Source organism: Ostrinia furnacalis, unplaced genomic scaffold, assembly GCF_004193835.3.
Source record: "Ostrinia furnacalis isolate ACB-3 unplaced genomic scaffold, ASM419383v2 OfSCF6699, whole genome shotgun sequence".
In the NCBI taxonomy this organism is placed as follows: domain Eukaryota; kingdom Metazoa; phylum Arthropoda; class Insecta; order Lepidoptera; family Crambidae; genus Ostrinia; species Ostrinia furnacalis.
The window spans coordinates 65,677-81,881 of NW_021136938.1; the positions used below are offsets into that span (position 1 = coordinate 65,677).

General features: G+C 38.9%; 1 protein-coding gene across 6 annotated transcripts in view; it reads left to right on the forward strand.

Annotated features, from left to right (window-relative positions):
- The window catches only part of nsl1 (non-specific lethal 1), a 29,253-nt gene extending 17,113 nt beyond the window's left edge, over positions 1 to 12,140 (forward strand). For 5 of the 6 annotated variants that reach the window (XM_028318244.1, XM_028318245.1, XM_028318241.1 and 2 more), the window contains 6 exons: positions 815 to 896; positions 2,812 to 2,946; positions 3,739 to 3,817; positions 7,793 to 7,972; positions 10,622 to 10,732; positions 11,865 to 12,140. In XM_028318244.1, coding sequence (XP_028174045.1) covers positions 815 to 896; positions 2,812 to 2,946; positions 3,739 to 3,817; positions 7,793 to 7,972; positions 10,622 to 10,732; positions 11,865 to 11,987 — 710 coding nt within the window. In that variant the 3' untranslated portion in view covers positions 11,988 to 12,140. The remainder of the gene's footprint in view (positions 1 to 814; positions 897 to 2,811; positions 2,947 to 3,738; positions 3,818 to 7,792; positions 7,973 to 10,621; positions 10,733 to 11,864) is intronic. The other variant, XM_028318246.1, reaches the window with a different exon arrangement.
- Positions 12,141 to 16,205: the final 4,065 nt, after the last annotated feature.

Consider the following 16,205-nt stretch of genomic DNA (forward strand, 5'->3'; position numbering starts at 1 on the left):
ACAAACACTAGGTCAGTCCACGTGTCAGCGCTAGTGTCGCGCTCGTGGTTCAGACCGCGCGCCGGGCCGGGCCGGCCGCCCAGCAGGCTTCACAAGAAACACCCCACGCGTGAGTGACCAATAAGTACAAGAAAATCTTTATTCGATCTGCATATCGATAGGTTTTTGCTTCGTGACCACACCCAAGCGCCTAGCAGGCTTCACAAGAAGCACCCCACGTGACCGATCTGCAAATAATCACTGCAAAATAGTTTTTATTGTCACCATTATCAGTCACCACCACGCGCATACGCCCACGTCCAAGTGCCCAGCAGGCTTCACAAGAAACGCCCCACGCGTGAGTGACCAATAAGTACAAGAAAATCTTTATTCGATCTGCATTTATATAGGTTTTTGCGCCCTCATTCACGCTCATGACGAGAACACGCCGAGTAGGTATCAAGAAACACCCCACGCGTGAGTAACCGAAAACAAATCGTTAGGTTTTTGCGTCACGCCTACGCCGAAAACGCGACCAGTAGGCTTCACAAGAATCACCCCACGCGTGAATATTTGCCCGGGACTTACTCTCGAGGCAGATTGAGCTGAACCTCATGGCCTTTTGTTTCCTGTATTTAATTTACTTTAGTTTTAATTTTAATTGTAACTTTTAAATTTTGGTTGTGGGAAACAATAAATGATTTTTATTTATTTATATTTATTTATCCGGTCCACAAACAACACAATACGTTTTATTTCCCTCATTATCAAGTCAACGCGTCAATTGCACTATAAATTATGGATAAGAATTAACATTTCTCATCTTAATTTTCAGGGTTGAAAAGAGGAAGACCGCCGCTGTCCCGGAAGATACGAGAAAGAGACAGGGAAGATGACACTTCTGTATCAAGCGAAAGGTACGTTTTTTCTATTTCTAATCTAATTTGTTCACTGTTACTGACAATAGTGACTGAGTTTCTTGCGCTGCTTCTTGCCAGCACTGGCCCATATTATTGTCCCGAAGCTGTGGTAAGGTTGGGACGTGTAAAAGTGCTCTTCAAAACCCTACTTACTTCTAAAAAACAAATACAATATCGCCCAAGGAGTGCAGATGCTATACAGTGTGTCCGGGCATGTAGTGATCAAACTTTAAGGGCGTAATCTATGGACAATTTTATCGATGAAAATACTTCAAATTTTTGGCTTGACCCATTTCTCGAAAAATTACATCGATTTAAGTTTTTAAATTTTAGTTTACACCTCTTCTTTAAAAAACAAGTGAAAGCGTGGGTAGCTTAACATTAATAGGCAAATATTTTATATCATGCGATAGCCAATAAAATTATCTATTAGTAGAAGAAGAAACCAGACACAAGTTTCATACATTTTATGGGAGTAAGAATGGATTTCATTAGAAAAATACATTACTTTTTTCACTTCTTTTTCAGTTATTTTCCAACACAAGAAAAACCAGGTCGTTAAGGTATGTTTTATTTGCATTGTATTTTTAGTATTTGAGCTATTCTACAAAACGAATGTAAATTTATTAGTCTACGTCTATTAGTTTCGACGTAATTGTTGAACAAAGATACCCCTTCCCAGCGGTTTCCATAGTAATCGGAATAGGTTGTGTGATTCTTTCAGGCAGTGCATTTTCGCATGTCGCGTGCGCTATGGAAACCGCTGGGAAAGGGTATCTTTGTTCAACAATTACGTCTAAACTAACAGACGTAGACTAATAAATTTACATTTGTTTTGTAGAATAGCTCAAATACTAAAAATACAATGCAAATAAAACATACCTTAACGACCTGGTTTTTCTTGTGTTGGAAAATAACTGAAAAAGAAGTGAAAAAAGTAATGTATTTTTCTAATTAAATCCATTCTTACTCCCATAAAATGTATGAAACTTGTGTCTGCTTTCTTCTTCAACTAATAGATAATTTTATTGGCTATCGCATGATATAAAATATTTGCCTATTTATGTTAAGCTACCTACGCTTTCACTTGTTTTTTAAAGAAGAGGTGTAAACTAAAAATTAAAAACTTAAATCGATGTAATTTTTCGAGAAATGGGTCAGGCCCCAAATTTGAAGTATTTTTATCGATAAAATTGTCCCTAGATTTTGCCCTTAAAGTTTGATCACTACAAGCCCGGACACACTGTATATGACGTAGCGAGCTTCCTAGAAGATGCCTATTCACGCGTGTCTTGAAGGCCTTAGAGTTGTATAACTTCATTCATCATCATCATTTCAATCATAGGACGTCCTCTGCTGAACATAGGCCTTCCACAATGCTTTCCATGTTGCCTGATTGGTAACGACCTGCGTCCACCTTCTTGCTAACTTTACTAACTTTACAATGTCTTCGGTCGCGTACCCTGAACGTCCCATCGACCGTCAGTTCTGCATACTATATGCCCTGCCTATTGCCACTTCAGCTTGCTAATCCGTCGGTCCAGTGATGACTTATGATTCGGAGACGTGGCCTCTCATTATAGGCCTTATACAGAAGCTCAAAGTTGCACAGCGCCCTATGGAAAGGTGCTCGGTGTTTCTTTACGAGATCGAATCAGAGCCTTAGTCATCAAAATGACAACCGGGACGCAAAATATCCACAAATAATCGAAATATCCGAAATAGACAATATTATTATGAGAAGTTGTCTTTTAGCGAAGTTGACATTTTAAGAAGTTGTAATTTCGAGAAGTGGACATTTTGCATCCCGGTTGTCATTTTGAGAAGATGAGGAGATCCGTAAACGAACTAAAGTGCTAATTTCGTTCATTAATTTATTATTATGTATTTAAATTGTATTGTTTATCCTCAGAGGGCGCGGCCGACCGAGCACGGAAAGCCGCACGCGGCGCGCGTCGTACGACATCGACAACATTGTCATACCGCAGAGCGTAGCCGCGGCCACGCGACCGCAGATACTCACCTACAAAGAGATCATCACGCCCAAGTTAGTACTGACATCGATTAACATTAACCCTCTTATTAATAAAAGTTACACCCTAGTTGAACTCTGTTTTAAATGAAAATGACACTTTAAAACAGTGTTCAACTATAGTCTGGTCCGTGAGCACGTAGAATTTTGTCCAATGACCCCAAGCTACCCATCCTTATTGCTCGCGCGTAATTATGTTGCTATCGCGCTCGCACACTCACTGCTGGTGCCAGTCGCACAGTCGCGACAGCAATATAATTAGGCGCGAGCGATAAGGATGGGTAGCTTGGGGTCATTGGACGAAATTCTACGTGCTCACGGACCGGGCTTTAGGATGTAACTATTAATAAGGAGGTAACTTCTTTTCTACAAAACTTATACGCGGGTTGAACTGAACACTAGTATAAAATGTCATTCCATATTGTTTCTTTACAACGCGCGTTTAAATTTTGCACTATATTGATATCAACCAAAGAGGGTCCACTGCTGATCAAAAGCTTGTGGGAGAACTACCTATATAACGTATTTCGGCACTGTATTGACCCCAACCAAAACGAGACCATCCTAATGGCTCAAGTCCCCTTAGACAAGTGGCAAAATGTCGAAAGGCCTTTTTTGCATACATAAAAGGCATTTTGATCTTCTTTCCATCTGTTCTCCATAGAGTTACAACAGATTCCATTTTAGATTCGATAAAAAAGTGCCACTTGTTCTGTTCTGTCTTGTGCAAACGTGAGGGTCACAGAGCATTCAATCAAATAGGTGAGCCATGGTCAAAAGTTACATTGTTGTCATTGTTTGTTCTAGATGGCGAGTGCTTGAGATTCCTGAAGTGCCTCTAAACAATGGGGTCTCCAAATCAGACCGATACTCGGTGGAATCTGATGTATGTATTTTATACTTCTTTTTGGTTTTTGAATGTTTTTTAATTCAGTTAAGTTAGATCAAGATTTGGCGCTTGTGAACTGTAGCAAAATTCCATTTACTGTGAAAACTATAAAAATAAGGTAATTCATAGTTCTAAAAACGTTAGCGTCAAATAGTTCGCGACACCCAAAGTAGGCAATAAGTCTTTTCGCTTCGCAACACGTCTTTATTGCAAGTGGCAACTTTTTGGTCACTTACGTCAGTAAGAGATCAAAAGTCAGTCGTCAGATTGACTGACTACTGATGCTGACTACATGACTGTATTGCTACTACATCTCTTGATCTCGCACATGAAATTGATTGAGTGGACGTCAGAATGGCGGGTGTATTGTCACAAAAGATGATATTGTTCCCGTTTTATGGAGGTAACTACGGGAAGATGAAGGTACACGATAGGTATGTAGATTTATTTCATATTTATATTATTCATTACTGTGAGTACTGTGACAATACACCTGACATTCTAACGTTTACATTGATTTGGTGGTATTAATCCGGGCCTTTTAAAGGTGAGAGTTAATAGACACTTACAGGGCAGATATGTACCATCCCACTTAAGGCGATTAGTGTCCTCAATCCGCGCCAAATGGGCATTTTGTAAAGCCTACTCCTCTTTTACTGCTGGACAGAAATAGTTGAAAAAAATATATGTTATACAACAGTTCAAGGACTACATTTGTGACGTTTGAATTTTCGCTACGTCTCTTTGTTTTGGATTAAAAAAATAAATACGGGACATCGATTTTTTACTTAAATTCCCTACTCCTCCAAAACGGCTATGTTAATTTAAAAGATTTTTGCACGAATAGATTGGGAATTCTTTAATCTTTAAATGACACGTTGCGTTTTTCAATCGAACATTACTTTCATTCATAAATTTTACTTTTGATAAATTCCGAACGTTTTGCTGTTGAGGGGGCCTTCGCGGGGTGCGGGCGGCAGTCGGCCGCTGGCCTTCAGACGGGGAGGTTGTGTCACTCGCTACAAACTGACATTAGCGATCAAAATGAATTTTTTCTTTGGCTAAGTTGCACCACCTGACGTGACCTAACTTTGACCGTAGCTTTGGCGATAACCGGTGTTTTTTGTATGGAGTTAGACAGACTTTTGACGCTTGTCAAAGTTGAAGTAAGATGGTGCAACCCAGCTTTTGTTCGACAATAGATTTTATGTCAGAATTGTTCATAGAGTACGTGCAGTCAGACGATACAATTGAATTATGACGCGCTCAGACGCTATTTTCTACCTGAATAGAATCTATTAGTGTAAAAAAACTATAATTGACTCCAAAACAACTGCACTAGATAAATACAAGTAGAAAAATTATTACGTTATTTATTTACTAGGCCTTTGCAATCAGTATCCAAATTAGGAGCTAGTCAGAATCTGTAACTTAATCGATTTACGTGAAGAAAACAATTTATATTTTTCATACTTATTAGAATTAGATTTTAAATATGTTTCTTCGCGAAAATACCACAATTAAAAATAACACCTGTAACGCCCCTGGGTCTGCGGGTGTCTATGGGTGACGGTAATCATTTACCAACAGGTGATCCGTTTGCTCGTTTGCCTCCTGTCACATTAAAAAAAATTAAGATAAAGTGGTATTGAATTGTTCTATAGAGCTTATTAAAAATATGGATACTGATTACAAAATTAGCCATTTTCGGAGTTGGTGTCGGTGTCCTACCTTTTATTGATTCGTTTTGGAGTTGGTTTTAATTTTTAGTGAAATTAATCTATTTCATGCCTTTAGTAGACTATAGGTACCCAGTAGACCTTGTTGTTGCCACTGAAGGTGCATAGGTACTCAGTACATTGATACCATATTTTTCATGTTAAGTGAAAATAAACTTCCCTAAATTACCAAACCATGAAACGTACCTATATTATTAAAAAGTTTCGCAGATAAAAACTGAAATCAATGAAAAAATGATGAATTTTAGGAGCATGTCATGAAACCAAAATTATTAGCATACAAGAGCTTGTTTATTAGAGAATAAATTTTATAATAATACATTAACTTAAAATGACTTAAAAACTAAAAATTTAAAATTACTAATGATAAAAACTATTTACAAAATAAAAAATACTTCACCCCCAGCGCCGCAGTCAGGAATGGTGCCCAAAAGGCTGGCAGCATTGCCACGTTGAATGGCCAGGCTAATTCTCTGGCCGAAATAGCTGCCAGCCTTTTGATTTATGATGGGGAATTTACTGCGGCGTAGTAGCAGAGATTTTCCGTTTGTAGATCGTAATAATTTCGAAGAATAGGGATGTTTCGTGGATAAAGCAAGAAAGTAGCAAGAGTTTGAATAAGACCGTCGGTGAACTTACCAAAAAAAAAACTCTAAATGTATTTTTCACTTTTTTAAACTTATGAAAATTTCTAGGTACTTGCTTATACAGGGTCAGGGGTTTGTCATCTAGCCTAGTTGTCGTCAGGAAGTTGGTCTAACTAATTCAGCTTGCAACTAATTCAGCTTGCAAGATTCCACCCGAACAAACATTTATGTAATTACCTACATACATCATAAATTGCAAGCTAAATAAAAGCTTGTAATAAAGTCGGGTTTGTTCAAATTTCGAGAACGACTGAACCGACAAAAGCATTAGAAAATTTACGAAAAATAAAATAAAATTTTATCCCGTACAAAATGTTCATGGATTTTGTTATTTTTATTAAATACCTTTACGCCTGAGTTAAATGACACCGACATCAAGGTTCATCAATTTAAGTTTAAAATAATAGGCAGTAATGTATGAAGAAAGAGCTTCTATTCTGTATCTACCTATGCCCGTGTATTTTTGATCGGTGTCAAATCGGAGTTTTTGGTGCGGGGTACGCGGGTGTTGCTCGCGGCGTGAAGGTCAAACGCCCAAGGTCATTGAGGACTCTAATCGCCTTAACGACATGGTGCTTAAATACTTGCTTTGTTATGTATAAAAAAAGTCTCGTTAGTAGTATCAGGCCTGTTCGTTCATCTCCGCGAATTTACATCGAAAACAAAACGAACACGATGGCACCCTACAGGATTACTATTTGACAAGGCCTCACATAGGAGCGAGCATTGACTCACGCACGCGTATTCTTGTGTATGATGGAAAAAAATAATAATAAAAACAGAATGTACTTTTTTAAGTTGCTTGAAGACACTGAGAGGTAAATAAGTGGTTAATATTATTCATGATAATTCATGCATAATCATGTATTTCCTCCGTCATTTTCTGCAGTTTGGCACCTCTCGTCACATCATTTTACCGAAGTCAGCCCCTATAGCTTCGGCGCAGTGCCGATCACTGATGTTTGTCAACAAAATGGTGCTTGACTCTTGAGACAAGCTAAATTAAACACCATATTGTTAATGACATTGAGCATACATTTTTTTAAATACCTTCGCGAAGTAATACTTCTGTACGTAGTACTTATTATTATTCTGTGGTAGTACTTATTATTATTCTGTGGTAGTATGCTGGGAAAGAAGTAGAGGCAGACAAGCAAAAAGATGGGAGGACGATATCCGCGAATTAGCAGGGCCGTTATGGCCATAAATGGCTAGAAACAGAGAAGCATGGAGATCATTGGAGGAGGCCTATGTCCAAGGACAAACTGGAGATGAGTGCAGCTAAATTGTAAAATGAAATGTTAATGTTGTAAAATACCTTGTAATCCAGTAATAAAGGCTTTCTTTTTTTTTCTTTTTTCAGCCAAATGACGTCCACTGCTGGACAAAGGCCTCCCCCAAGGTTTTCCACAATGAACGGTCCTGCGCTGCTTGCATCCAGGCTCTTCCCGCGACCTTTACCAGATCGTCGGTCCACCTAGTAGGAGGCCTGCCCAATCAGATTGATCGAATCAGAATAAAGGCTTATATTATTATTATTATATTATTAGTATGCTGGGAGCCTGACACCAAACCCAATCTTTCAGGACGAGGACGTATCCGAGGCGGCAGTCGCAGCGCGTCACGTGCGCGCCGAACAGCGCGAGCGAAGCCGCTACGCTCGCAAGCCGCGCCGCCGCCACGCGCCCGACGCGCCAGACGCCCAGCCTGAGCCGCCGCCAACCCAGCCTGAGCCGGTGCCGCCGCCGCCGCAAACGCCGCACGAGGTACTTACGATGACACACTTATGCTGGATTTCACAAACAATCGTTAATGTTTAATTGACCCCTATGTAAACAAAATTTCTGTTATTTGTTACCATAGGGGTCACTTAAAAATTAGGGATTAATGGTGCAAACGGGCATTAGACGATTATCACACTGCACCGCGCTCCGCCGCGGTCCGCGTGATTTCATATAAAAAATCACGCGCGCGGACGCGTTGTCAGTGTGAAGTGCCGCGCGTGTTTTCTATACAAACTGAGATACTTGCATACAATGATTAAATCTGTCGTCCCGCGTACCGCGGCGGAGCGCGGCGCAGTGTGATAACCGCCTTATGCCCGTTTTCACCAACAATCCCTAATTTTTAAGTGACCCCTTTGAAAACAAAATTCATATTATATGTTACCATAGGGATCACTTAAAAATGAGGGATTGATGGTGAAAACGGGCATTAGACGATAATCACACTGCACCGCGGTCCGCGTGATTTCATATAAAAAATCCCGCGCGCAGACGCGTTGTCAGTGTGTTGTGCCGCGCGTGTTTTCTATACAAATTGAGATACTTGCATTCAATGATTAAATCTGTCGTCCCGCGTACCGCGGCGGAGCGCGGCGCAGTGTGATAATCGCTTAATAGTAAGCTTTCAAGAAGAGAGCGTATCTTCACATTAAAGGCCGGCAACTCACCTGTAACGCCCCTGGGTCTGCGGGTGTCTATGGGCGACGGTAATCACTTACCATCAGCTGATCCGTCTGCTCGTTTGCCTCCTGTCACATAAAAAAAAAAACCAATGCCTGTTTTCACCATCAATCCCTAATGTTTAAGTGACCCTATGGTAACACAGTAGAGATATAGAGCGATGCCAACTAATGCGCTGAGTTCGAAACTCATTGTCGCATTAGAAATTCACACACACAAAGTAACTCATTATCCACTGCGGTATTTACTCAACGTTCGAATAATCGTTAGTACTACGCAAGCAATATAAACTTTACATTATAACGTCTCTGCTGTCATCATTGCTATCACGAGAATTGTGTTCTGTTTTTGGGCATATTGTTGCGACTTGCGATACCGGCCCCGCCCCCTTTTACATCTCCCTTTAGTTTCTGTAATCTGTGGGTGACACAACAGGAATTTTGATTTCATAGGGGTCACTAAAAAAATAGGGATTGATGGTGAAAACGGACATCAATCTCATAAATGATGAGATTGTTGAGTGACATTAAGTCTGAAAATTATGAAGCAGCAGTAAGAAGGTCTGAAACAGATTTTTTATTTTTGGCAAACCCTTAATTCTCTTCAAAGAACTCAGTCCTGATACTCCTAATATTTTTATTCGAATCCATTCGAAGAAGACGAGTGTTAAAAAGAACCTTGAAAAGAAGGCTGACAATAGTGACTGAGTTTCTTGCGCTGCTTCTTCTCAGCACTGGCCCATTTATTGTCCCGAAGCAGTGGTAGGGTTAATATTGGGACGTGTAAAAGCGCTTTTTTAAAGCCTATTTGCAAAAATAAATGAATTTTATGAATTTTATTTTATGAATTTTTATGGGACTTGATACTTTTATAACAGTTTATAAAATAACTTGCCGACCATTCATAGTTCATACCCTCTATAATCGCCAGAAATAATATTTTCATTCACACTCTATAATGTTCCTTCTTGCACAAAACTAAATCTTCATTCTCCAATAATAAGATTAAAATAACTTTGTTTGGCTTGTTCTGACAGTTTCCTTTCATTCATCGAGGAGGAAAATAAATAGACACAGAAACACTGAACTCAATGAATTTAGGCTTTATTTATAGGTAACTGATTTATTTGTTACTGGTCATGGAACTTTACACAATAATTTTAGGTTATTTGATAACGGTTTTGCTAACAATGAATGCTTACTTCACCTCACATTAAACTACTCGGCTACCCTAACTACTAATTTCGGGTGTTTTTTTTATAAACATTGCTTGTCTGTTGACGGGGATCTAATATAAACTCATCTAGAAATTCGACTCGGTAATACGATTTGAACCTGAATTTCGGGCTATGTATTAAATTAAATACCATTTAACCGCGGTATCATTTCTCGGTTTACCCGCGTTCAAATTCAGGGCTGCGAGCCGCCATGGCCACTTTATAATAACAAACTAAGAGGCTGCACACATTATCGGGACAGTGGCTAGAGATTTTTAGGTGACGAATAACAATGTACCTTATACTTTTAACGATACGGTTGAAATTGCAACATGGGATGGTGCTTCGGTATTCCTATACATGCCGGCTCGCTAAAACCATAAACATTGCAATTTGGTATTTGCCACCACTCCCCAATAATTATAAAGCACAACTTTTTTAAAAATTCACTTCATTCTGGTCTTAAAAATTTAATTAATTATTACCTGTAATAAGATTTTTGTTTGCATTATAATAGAAAATTGAGTTGACAAAATAGTGACGTTACTGGCTAGTATTGCCATACAAAATCTATGGCAGTCTTGTTTTGACAGTTTTAAAAAGTACGCCAATTGGTGGTGGCAAATACCCTATTTGAACCGTAGCGCTAAAACTATAAAGTCTATTATTCGTCGCCTAAAAATCTTTTGTCCCAAACGTGCGCAGTCCGTAACCGGCTATACCGGGTGTTGCAGACGGTTCGGCCGTACTCGCCGCGGCGCTTCCCGCTGCCCGACGCGGCCTACCAGGCCATGGTGGCGTGCATGCCTGACGGACACCTGCCGCCCGCGCCCGACAGCCCGCAGGTAAACAAAACACCGTCGCCGCATGAAATACTTTTTTTATTCGTTCGTTTTTTAAAAAGACAACTTTTTTTCTTTTCATAAGTGGACAATTTGTTTTTCGCTTCTTTTTATAAGTTCAAAATGAGTTTGATTTGTTTTGTAGAACTGATGAACACTTTTTTTTGTTTTTTTTTTAGAGAGCATTTGTTTTTTTGTTTCCTTTTTTTTTTAAGAATTTAGTCATATAAGAGCTGATTTTTCAATCCTCAGATATCTTTTACCTGTAGAATAACCTTGTGATTTTTTTGTCATTTTTCCCATATTGAAACTGTCAATGCTCTAAACTTATTCTTCAGTTCTAAGTTATCTGACGATTGAAAAATCAGCCCAAGTGCTCATTACTTGAAAATTAGTATTATTTAGCTCGCAGAAATGGGTACATGAAATCGCATTTGGTGGGAAAAACTGTTTACAGCTAACTTAACTAATATCCTTTATTTGTTGTGTGTGCATGCATGCATTATGCAGTGATTATTATAAATGAGACTGCTACGAAAACACAGATATGCCTTTTAATGTTTCATTTGCAAGAGGTTGAGGTTGAAAAAGCATGAGTAAATTAGTGGGCTGAAGTGAAGAAAATAACCGATAGGTAATTAATAAAATTGAGAATGAAACACATTTAAAAATTTGTGGAGACAATCAACATGTTGATTTAATCGCAAGAATGCTGAATGTTCAACACACTTATTATTTCCAATTCGTCGTATCATTGACATTGTATGAATCTAATGTAATAATATATTTGTGCTATTTCAATAATAATTCATAATCATTTTCTGACATTTGCATGATATTCAATTAATTATGATACTACTTTTTAATATTAAAAACATAACCGTATTTTTTGTAATATTTGCACATCGTATGTACGATAGAATATATTGGAAACTTCTCTTTTTATAACCATTTGTAACCGTATTCTGGCAAATAAATGATTTATTATTATTATATAATTATTTTATAAATATAATCAATTCAGTGGTGTTTCCTCTCGAATTAGCATCAGTCATTTAACAACCTCTTGACGTTTGACCGTAAGCTAACAGAATAGAAATAAAACACATATTGAAATTATTATAATTTTTCCCAGCCGGAGCTGCCTCCGGACGAAGACACCAGTTCGCTGTCGCCGCTCTCGGTGTCCCCTTACGGCGGCGACGACCCCGACGACGCCGAGTGGGAGCCGGCGCTCGAGAAGAACGCCTTCAGGTGAACACCCTGTATCGCACCACCGCTCAACTGTTGCAACTCGGAAACTTGCAATTTGGGTACTCACACCAGTCAATAAGGGCACATCATACTGTTAAAGCCACGTTTTCACTTTACATGTCTCAGAGATAAGTCGCCGACATTCACGTAGTTTGTCCAGTGCCGTAACTAGGGCGGTGCCAGCGGTGCCCAGGCACAGGGCGCAGACCCTGGAGGGGCGCAGAAATGACCAGACCAAGCATTTTTCAAGGGCGCAGTTTTGAAAGCTCGCACCGGGCGCATAAAAGGCTAGTTACGGCACTGAGTTTGTCTCTGCAACTTTGTCCCTCGACATATGACTTGTTCACACTAGCCAGTAGTGAACAGTATGTCGCCCGAGGGGCGACACAAAGCGACACGCGTCCTCACTACTCAAAGGCTGTCGGGCGATTGTCGAGGGACACGAAAATCGCGCAGGTCGACGCCCGCAGAGCATCGACAAGCGACAAGTCTCGCGACCCGTAGATGACATCGCGCGGGACACGTGAATTTCTTGTCGGGCGACAGAGTCGCGGGATAAATGTCTCCTAGTGAAAACGCGGCTTAATACCTAGCGGAATAGACCAACAAAGGACTGAGCGAGCGAGATGTCACTAGCAGCAACATTGTGTGAAACCGTAACAGAACCGTTTTTTGCAACTATTTGACAGTTCGTTAGCATTCATTGGCTCACTAAAAATTTGAGCTCTGAGATTTTTTCAGATTTTACGTGAGTGAAATCGTGTGAAATGAGAAATGTGCTTCATTTCATAAACGTGGTGACTGATTCAGTGATTGATTAATGTACTAAACAGTGAATAATCCTGAAAACTGACACACAAATGACATCTAGTGACATCCTAAAATTGGTTTTGTTTGATAGCTCGTGGTTGTTGCTCTATTCCGAAGGAATAATAACTTATGGGGCAACCGTATTTTCGTCCGCTAGTAGACGCTACTGGCGAGTGATAGGACCTTATTCTACAGTGACGCTACCTACAAGTGAGTGCAAATACAATGATACTCATATCGTGTTTACGCTCAACAGTTTGCGCTACATTCTTAGCCACAGCGAGTGACAGAACCTTACTAGACGGTGGCGTTCTAGCGAGCTCAAATACGGTAGTCCACATTGACATACTTCTAAAAGAACGCTTTCAGATGATGCGCTAAAATATGTAATACCACTTCAAAACGGTAGTAACTGGAAAACTTGAGTAGTTGAAACCACACTCAATTGACATACTTTTTGTGCTGTAGAAGGCACCAATCCCATATATTTTGGATAGCAATTCTTAGTTGTCTTGGAAATAATGATGTCAAGAACCCAATTCCATCTGCACGCAAAATGATTGCCTAAATTCTAGTGTCGAGGACTACACTACACACACTTCCATATTTTATCATAAACCAATTAAAAGTAGCAATTCTACAAGCTCTTCGTGGTTCTTAGATATTATCTTGGAAACAAATGCCTACTCGAGTTCGAATTAAAATCTTCTATTTTGAGTTGTCTCAGTTTAGATCTAGGTGTGCGATATATCACTGCGGCCACAAAGTACAACATGCAACACAGAGCCCCGATTACGGTAATATTTAACGTCTCCAATCCAGACACGCTTCTCGATTCTGCGATACGATTGGTCGTTCAACAGCGTACGTCAGCTGTTTTGACCAATCGTATCGCAGAATCGAGAAGCGTGTCTGGATTGGAGACGTTAAAAATTACCGTAATCGGGGCTCAGAATGAATGTCATTGATGATGATGGTATGAATGCACGAGTGTTTAATGAATGAGGGTTTAAATTGACAGTCCCGGGTATCACACGTAGCCCTGTCACTCGAAGAAAGTATTTGATACGTGAGTTTAGGCCATTACATTACTTGCATGAGATTCAGTTCCGTTTATTAAACTTAAAATGACATAAATTAGAAACGTAACTACGTTTTTATGTGTCAAGTTGATTTTTGTTGTTGGGTACATTGTCCCTTTGTTCACTAAGTAGTAAAAGAGGATAAAATAAGCATAACTCACTGATGTTTACGTCATTGAAAACTTTCCTTTACTGCGTAGCTGGCTTATTATTCCTGAAGTTAATGCAGAACAAAGATTTTTGAGTAGAACATAGTGGGATCAAATCGCCACTATTTTGTAACAAAATAAAAAATTTCGACGCGACGGTATCCATTTTCGTATTAGGAGGCCGTGTGCGCTTGCCTTATCTGTGAAAGTCTGATGTCTATGAACGTGCGTGTAAGCATTGTGTGATTTGATCTAAATAGCGCTGTCATTTGTTTCTCAGCAAAGCGAGCCATGTGTTTTGATTCAAAATTAATATTGCCACACAATAGAAAAGAGACATTATATTCTACTGGGACTAAGTAGAAAACAAGTCTGGATTACAGAAATTAACTGAAGAATCAGATAATTAAAGGGCATTTGTAACAACAATAAAATGCTCAATGTTATGTGAGAAGGTAATGATATTTCAAAGGATACAATCAATTGATTTTAGTTTTGCCAATCCTTTTAGAGGAAATGCTCTATGGTGTAAATTTTTTTAAATATGTAAGCAAATACATATTACTGTCATTTAAAAATAAGGGAGATGATATTACATGATATCAGAAACTCATTGTACTTTAATGTGTAGGCCAGCGGTTCCCGAATGGTGGTCCGCGGAACCCTGGGGTTCCGTGGAAAGGCCGCAAGGGTTCCGTAAAAAATATTATCCCACGTTTCGTAACTGACGTTTGTTCGCTCGCACCGACTTGTTTACGCACAAGGGAGGGGCAGGGCGTGCGGGCGGAGTAGTACGGGGGTTCCGCTAGGAAAAGTATAACACTGGTCAACAGTGGTTTTGGTGCCAAGGAACTGTATACATTTTTTGATTGAGGACCTTTTGCTGGTTGCTTTAGTAGTAAATTTGTTGATTTCCTACGTGTGGTTTTCTAGATTTTGACGTGTATAGAAAAATACAAAATTTGACCAAAATCAGCGTTTATAATATTTTTAAATGCTTAAAAACTTTATTTTCCACGACTTTTGTGAATGAGGTGTAATGGAACTATCACGTTACATCCTCCAGCAGTAATCAGCCATCATATACCGATCCCATCTGCCTTGGTACCTCTCTTCCAATGGTTTTTAGGTCTTGATAGCATCGCTCTCCCTATTCTTAGTTATAGCATGCTATAGTGACCCAAGATTCTCTGGGAATTGGTCAAGATGACTGTGGAGGTAGTGCTCTTTGATGAAAATTATGACATCCTGAGTTTTTAAGGCATGTCTCACAATTTTAGAGTAGTTACTGGGCTAGTGATTTCCGAAAAAAAAATTGTAATTTTAATTAACAAAATTTATGCATATCGTTCCAAATAGTCCATCGAACTTAAGAAATCAGTATCTTGATTTTTATAGACCATTAAAAATTACTTAATAAATTAATTAAAAAAAAAATTATGCTCAAACTAGGATTTTTTTTTTGTTCTTTCCTCACTTTCTCCACTCTGAACTTCATGTTACGGCTTCTTTGACCATTGTAACATGGCCTTAAGTGTTCACAGCAGATTATACAAACAATTTTGGGTATCCACGACTTGAATACAACCACAATTTCCGACTTAAAGTAAGAAAAATAAGCACTTTTAATAAAATATTGCCTGAATTTTTGAACTTTTTAACTGTGTACACACCACAAATGTAACAAAAATACATTTTGATTATTGAGACAACTTCTTGGCGATGTAGACATGATATTAAAATAAATGCATTTGTAAAAATGTACCGATAACACTACAAACTGTGCAACCAAAGTACCGATTAAAGCTAAATTTTAAAACTGAGGGTAGATCCAAAACTACACGTAGGAAAAAAAAAAGAAATATTTTTATTATTACTAATACACACCTAATAATAAACTATCAACAGAATCTCGGCACCATTTTCATTTTGATTTTTTGTTGACCAGTGTAATCAATTAGGGTTCCTTGGCAAAAAAAAATTGGGAAACCCTGGTGTAGGCATTAAAATGTATGAATATTGATGTTATATGCTTTGAATGTGCAAAAAAACAATGACAAACGCATGTAAATGATTTTATAGTGTAAGAATATGTAATTTACTGTATTTTTTATAATTTAGAACTAATGGCATGCTTTAGATCTCCTGTAAATAGAATGCATGTCTTACAGACAGCAGTCG